Source organism: Phascolarctos cinereus, unplaced genomic scaffold (assembly GCF_003287225.1).
Source record: "Phascolarctos cinereus isolate Bilbo 61053 unplaced genomic scaffold, phaCin_HiC Scaffold_7;HRSCAF=346, whole genome shotgun sequence".
Classification (NCBI taxonomy): domain Eukaryota; kingdom Metazoa; phylum Chordata; class Mammalia; order Diprotodontia; family Phascolarctidae; genus Phascolarctos; species Phascolarctos cinereus.
The window spans coordinates 148,781,334-148,788,269 of record NW_027556180.1 but is presented as its reverse complement, the minus strand read 5'-3'; the positions used below and the strand labels follow the sequence as shown (position 1 = coordinate 148,788,269).

General features: G+C 38.1%; 1 protein-coding gene across 1 annotated transcript; it reads right to left on the bottom strand.

The window, feature by feature from the left end:
* Positions 1-468: 468 nt before the first annotated feature.
* LOC110192694 (uncharacterized) lies at positions 469-4,943 on the bottom strand. The gene is made up of 3 exons (XM_020964041.2): positions 4,744-4,943; positions 1,102-1,363; positions 469-623 (listed from the first exon to the last, which is right to left on the bottom strand). The coding sequence occupies exons 1-2, from the start codon at positions 4,820-4,822 to the stop codon at positions 1,131-1,133; spliced, it is 312 nt and encodes a 103-aa protein (XP_020819700.1). The 5' UTR covers positions 4,823-4,943; the 3' UTR covers positions 469-623; positions 1,102-1,130.
* Positions 4,944-6,936: the final 1,993 nt, after the last annotated feature.

Here is a 6,936-nt window from a genome sequence, read left to right as displayed (position 1 = left end):
TTTCTACCTTTCTGTATATCTAGGTGCTTACCACAGTCTCTGGCATACACTACTAGGTGCTTACTGAACGCTCACTGACTGACTGAGAGCGATCTGAGAGGTGAGCAGATTTGCTCTTAGATTTTTAGCTCCACTCAGTAATATTGGAAAAGAGAAAAAATTAGACCCTATTCCAAGGAATGACTAAAGATTATGGAGGAGGTTGCAGAACTCTGAACATTATATTTCTCTATATCCTTGAAGTAAAATGAACTTTAAAGGAGATCAAAAATATTTGTTATATGCATGGATCTTATCCAACCTTGAGCAAAGTGCACTTTGGGGACATAGGACTAAACCACTAAGTCCAAGTCAGTGCTGTACATCTGTAGAATAATCTGGAATCAGCAAAGCACTAAGTACCTGGGGACCATACTTCTGTCCCTATATCTAGAGCACAATACACTGAAAGTTGAATGACTAACACCATCAAGAGAAGCAGGAGTCAACGTTTAATTAATAGTGTATTTCTTGGTACTGTAAAGAAACAATGGAGGGATCAAGAGGTACTTACTGTCCCAACATCCATGTCCCTGTGAGGACTTCAAGGGTGCCTCCTGAATGCACATCTTCCTTTTTATGCACTGAAAGAAGAAATGAAGAGGCTTAGAGGAGATGAACTGTGCCTGATTTGGTTCATTGGCTAATTGCAATGGCAATGACAAAGTCACATATCACAGTAACTTTAAAAAGAAAATACAACAAAATTTTTAGAGAGACTCTGGGCAGCATAAAGTAGAGAGGGAAAAGAATAGGTGAAGTTTTGATATCTCTCTCTCTCTCTCTCTCTGTTCTTCCCTCTCTCTCTATCTCTAGTTGTGGCAGTGTCTGCCTGTCTCTTTCTCTATCTCTCCATCTCTTTCTTTCTCTCTCTGTCTCTATCAGAGAGAATGGTGCACAGATCAGCAAAGGTGAGCAAATAGTAGTGAGAAGAGTGATGAAGAATCAAACTAATAGAAAAGATGAAACAGCTCTAAAAACTTTTAGGACATATGACGTCAGCTGACAGCGAGTACATATTCAAACATGGGCATTGGTTCAGTGAGAAGAAAAATGAAATACCTTGGGGGTGGGGAGAGTGAATGACCTCTTCATTGGTCACCTGGAGGGCCACCCTGTTGGCCTCCTTGCTGTCCACCTTGCCAACCTTCTTGTTGTCCACGTTGCCGACCTCCTTGCTGTCCACCTTGCCGACCTCCTTGCTGTCCACCTGGAGGTCCACGTTTCTGGTTACCACCTTGTTGCTGGGCAGGGTTCTGATCGTCTTCCTGGGAGTCAAATGGTGCTGGTGAATCTACTGGTCCTTCTGAATTTTGTTCATCCTCTAAGGGGAGACAGTACAGGTATGAAAAAGACAGATGAAGGAAAAGGCCTGATATGCCATGAACACAGACAGAATGCTTTGAGTCACAGGCTAATTGTCCAAAGGATGGAGTCTTTGCTACCTTCTTAGTACAATTGAATGAGAGTGACCCAGATTTAATTGGTAGATATCTAATAAGGATCTAAAAGATCCAGGCTTGTCCCAGGCTCAGAGTAAGCTTGGATGGATTTATGTAATGGATGATCCTATAAATGATTGGCAAGGAACAGGCCTCGCATCAACCCATATAGTGACAGCAGCAGAAAGCAATGGCAGCTTGCTATATCAAAAGCATGAATTATCCCTCTATATGTGTCTTGGTCATTCATATGTGTCCCTTCATTTGTGAATGCCCACATGTTCTCTTTATATTCAGAGCTCCTACATATTTCTTATGAAGTTCCACTCTTCTACTTAGTTTAAATGAAGACATTCAATCTTCATGTGACTAAGAAAGAATTTACTTTACATCATATATTTTTTGCCTTAGTTACGAACTCTGTCCATCAGTCAATATTTATTAAGTATCTAAAATGTTCCAGGTCCTATGACTTTTTGGTACAAAGTAAAATGCCTCAATGGGGTATAAAGAAGGCTCTATCCCATGAAATTCTTAGAGCTTGGGGTGAATAAATGCTTTTTTAGAATGAGAGGGGTCTTATTGGCTGTGGTAAGGAAGAATCAAGTGGGAGAAGGAGGGAATAAAGAAAAGAGAAGGAAGGAAAGGTTGGATTTGAATATTGGTACCTGCATCCTAAAGATTTCTTATGGTCATGAATTAAACTATTAGCGACCTCTTACATTCTAGTCATTTAAGAGGGTAAGAATGGGTAAAGAAAGTTTCGTAGACTTATTTGGAGACAGGGGAAAAGATTGCTAATTTGTTTTTTCTAAAAAGTGGGGAAGAATTTCTCATGAATTGCCTCATCCTGTTACACAGAAAACGTCCGCAACAGCTGATTCTCTGAGTGACTGATTCATTAAGTGGCTCAAGCACAACCCTCCCCAATTTATGATATGAAAGCTCTTGGAAGGTTCTACCTTATGATGCATAAAGAGACAATTTCAATGGAAAAGTCCAAGTGAAGTTTGGCTGCATGTTAGGATGTTTTTCACCTGACAGTCTTACTTGCATTCTGTACAGAGTCTTGTTTGTGAGGGGAAATACAAAATAACAATGAGTGATGAACTTTTCTACATCTTCACTTTAGTCCACAAGTTTTTCTTTTGTTTTTGCTCACCCTGGTCCAGTATGAGAGGCTTTCTTGGGTCTTATAACTCCAGCTCCAAAGGGAAGGAAATAATCTCCTTTTCCACATTTTTAGGATTTCAAGAGAGCTACATATCCTGATGCTAAAAGACATTTTGCCTATCAGAATATTTGTTTTTCACATAAGATTTGAAACCATAGAATTTAGAATTGGAGGATACCTTAAAGATCCTCTAATGGAGCACTTTCACTTTCTAATTGGAAAACTGGAGGGATTCAAAGAACATTGTCAAGTCAACAAGCTTTATTAAGCTGTGAGCCATGTGCCAGGTACTGTGAGTTAGCCAAGGTCATACTGGCAAAGACAGAATTTTAACCGAGGTCTTTTGACTCCAAATACTTTTCTTTTAACCCAGTATGTTGCCTTTCCCTAGAAAACTAGACATAAAGTCAAGGAATTGGAGTTCATGTCATAGCTTTTGAACTCCCAGCCAGCTATGCTGGGGGAAAGTCATTTAATCTCTCTGACCCTGAGTTTCTTCATTTGTAAAATGGTGATGAGAATCTCTCTGAGATCCAGAAGGGCACAGTAGATTGAAAACCGCTTTCAGAGTCAAAAATCCTGGGTTCAAATTCTACCTCTGACACCATTTGGCCATATGATATAGGCAAATTGCTTACCACCTCACTACTCCAAGAAACTCTCTACGATATTTACTTGTTGAGCAGAGGCAGATTAATTGACATTGGGAGAAGGAGTTCCAGATTTATTCCCTATGAAGTATGATTCCATATCTTGATTACAGTATATCTGAGAGGTACAACACGAAAGCAACTTAGGAGTCCTGAGATCCCATATGTTGGACATTATTATGTTGCTCTACTTAGGCTGATTCTGTAAGTTGCAAATACTTCTGATAAAAAAAGAAGAAGAAGAAGAAAATTTCATTCCAACACCCCAATTTTATTGGGCAGGATGCCAAATACTGTCATATCTGGAAATGTTTAGATGAGTTTAGGTATGATGATCTCTTTTCCATCAAAAAAATTCTTTTTATGTCAGCTCTGTTTTGAATGTCAGTTCCATGAAGGTAGAAACTGTTTCATTCTAATTCTGCTTCATGGATTTCATTTTGAATCTCCAGCAAACACTGCTTGTTGAGTGATTGATTATTGATATTACGAAGATGCAGTTTTCTCTTGACCTGGGATAAAAGGCCTAATGGCTAAGGAGGAATTCATAACCCTTTAGAAGATAGATTAGTCTCTGCCTGACCAGTCTCATCTCAGAGAGATCATCTGTACCTTAGAAGAAGTGAATAAACACATTGACTAGAATGAAGAACTCGCTGCAGTAAAGGGAAGAATTGAACTGAATGTCTATACATTGTCAAAATCTAAAAGGACAATGATAAATTCAATCATCTATATGTTATTCAATGTACAGATTTTTTTCAGTCCCAGGAATTGAAACATTTCATCAGAGGTCGAAAAATTTTACTTGTCTTATCAATACTTTGTGCCAGATAATTCATTAAGATTATATTAAATGCTTATTACGTACCATGCACTTTGTTAAGTGCTGAGTGTATAAAGAAAGAGCCAACAGTCTCTGAGGTTGAGGAATTTAAATCCTATTGGGAAATACAGATGCATATAGAAAATAAAATGCAAAACATTGAAAAAATAATAATTTCTTAGGTGAAGGCAGTAAGGTAGGAACTCAAGGTAGATTTCCTACAGGAGATAACAGAAACAAAACTTTAACAGAAGCTAGGAATTCTAAGAGGTAGAGATCACTAGAAAATGTATTGCAGGTGGAAGAGCAGGATAAAAGTATGGAATGCTGTGCATGAGAAACAGCAAGGAGCATAGATGACCAAAGCAAAGAAGAAATAGAGTTTAAAGAATAATTAGAGTTTGGCTTCAAGTCTAGGGCAGAAAAGAGATTTGAGGAGTCATCAGAACATGGAAAACAAGAATATCACCTCCTATTTATCTAACTCTAGGAAGACAAAAGTACCCAAGTTACTGAGGAAGGCTAACACAAATGACCTCACACAAATCATGCCTGGACTCACCACCAAAACCCTGTTAACATAATCATAGATTCTCTGTGTGCCCCACTTACCTTCATCTGTGAATTGAGCTGAGCTCAGGCCCAACAGGGCTACTGAAGAAAGGAGAAGTATCCACTTGGTAGCAGCCATGGTGTCAATGTTACCTGTGCTACATGGACTGAGGGCAACGGCTCTTATAAGGACCTCAGAGAACAATGTCCCTTTTAAACATTACATTCTGTCCCCTTTCTGAAGGCATTGTTCATGTCCAGATCACTCCCATCCCTAAGTTTTGTTTGGATTGAGTCTGAGGGCTGGCAAAACTCCTGCCCAAAAAGTCATCACCAAATCTAAGTTAGCCAAAGCCTTTGAAGTCACATTGCTGGAAACCCCACATAGAATGCTGTGATGACAGTAAAGCATAGTCTTCTATCTTGTGATTTTCTTCCCATAAAAAAACCTGGACTCCTTGAATGTATTTTGATATCCTGTGTTGCAAAAGTCATTTAAATGTCATCACTAACCTTCTTCCAGTGCTGGAAATGATCCAGTGAGGTCAATATACAATGGATGGATAAAATAACAGAAATGAAATCACTGGATACCGTAACTGTACAGGCAAGATCCTGCCCCATTCCTTCCAATTAGAAGCTACGTAAACGTCAGCAACCATAGTCTTTGGTTACCTGATGTATGGCTTAATGGGACCAATATTTTAACTGATATGTCCCAAAGCTTAACTGAATTGAGCTTCTGATAAATATTTGGTGTTCAGAACTGATTCTTCCCCAAAACTAATTTGTCCCTCCATCCTTCTTCCAAATATTCTGTTCAACAAATCCCTCTTTTCATGAAATGCTACTCCAGGTGAAGAGGCTTTCCCTCTCTTATTTCCTTTTGATATCCCATCCACAATTCACTCAGCTTGTTTCCTTCCCAGATTCATAGATTCATAGGAACTAGCTCAAAGACTTAGAACGGGAAGGGATTTTGGAGGCCATATAGTCCAACCTCCTTATTAACCAGGCAAAGAGCATGAAGTCAAGTAGGTGAAGTGACTGGTCCGTGAACAGTAAGTAGGTAGCAAAGCCAGGTGCAAACCTTTACCTATAAGTTTTCCCATTGAGGGAAAATTGATTCATCATGTATTATTTAGGACTGAGATTAGTCATTATAATTGAACATTATTGGGATCTTTATTCACATTGCTATAGTCATTGTGCATATTGTTCTCCTACTTCAGCTTATTTCACTCTATATGAGCTCACAAAATTGTTGACGTTTCTCTTAATTTATCATATTCTTCATCCCTAATAATTAAATAAATAGTTTATCACATTCATATGATCATAATTTGTTCAGCTATCCTCTAGTATTTGAGCATTTTCATTTCAAGTTTTGTTTTTTACAATTAAAAATAAATTATAAATAACCTCTTATATAAAAGACTCTTCCTTCTGACTTTGACCTCCTTGACCTATATGCAAAGTAATGAGATTGAGAGAAAGGATTTAAATGAATTACTAACTAGTCTTCTTCATTCCTAATTTGTTTTTTAAAAAATTGTGGACCTATCAACAGCTTGACTGAAACTGTCGAAATGTCTCTGTCTTCCCATTGCTATTGTTCTTCAGTCTTTCCAGACACGTCTGAATCTTCATGATCCCATTTGGGGTTTTCTTGGTAAAGATTCTTGAGTCATTTGCCATTTCCTTCTCCAGCTCATTTGACAGATGAGGAACTGAAGCAAACAGAGTTGAATGACTTGGCCAGCATGACTTGCCCTGACTCGTGTCTGAAGCCAGGTTCAAACTCATGAAGATGAGTCTTTCTGACTTCAGGCCCAGCTCTCTATCCACTACACCACATTGCTGCCTATTATCCCTCAAAAGCAAACTGTATACATCTTTAAATAACTACTGGTTTGAGAGTTATAACACTAAAACCTTCAGAGTTGTTTTCATTTCATTCATCTTATAATAAAGCTTTGGAATAATCTTTAAAATGGCTGTAGACGCCTTGAAATTCTTTTGAGAAAATGTTCAATTTCACGTTATGGGAGACTTGGCTGTTGGTTATTTTTACTGAATTAATGTTTTTCTCTTTTCTCTTTTTGATTCTCTATTAAAAGGGATGGCCTACTCAGCAAGGGAAGAGTGAGATTCATTTGGAAATTACATTGCTGCACAAACAAAAGACATAAATATATATTTTTAAAAAGAAAACATTTTATAGTCTCCTCAGTCACTTAATAATTGGATAAT

What these genes read in the sequence shown, in the direction of transcription:
- LOC110192694 (XM_020964041.2), bottom strand. Translation starts at nt 4,822, where the DNA reads ATGGCTGCTACCAAGTGGATACTTCTCCTTTCTTCAGTAGCCCTGTTG. An exon ending in AGCTCAATTCACAGATGAAG is followed by an intron (nt 1,364 to 4,743) that starts GTAAGTGGGGCA and finishes GTCTCCCCTTAG; the next exon opens with AGGATGAACAAAATTCAGAA.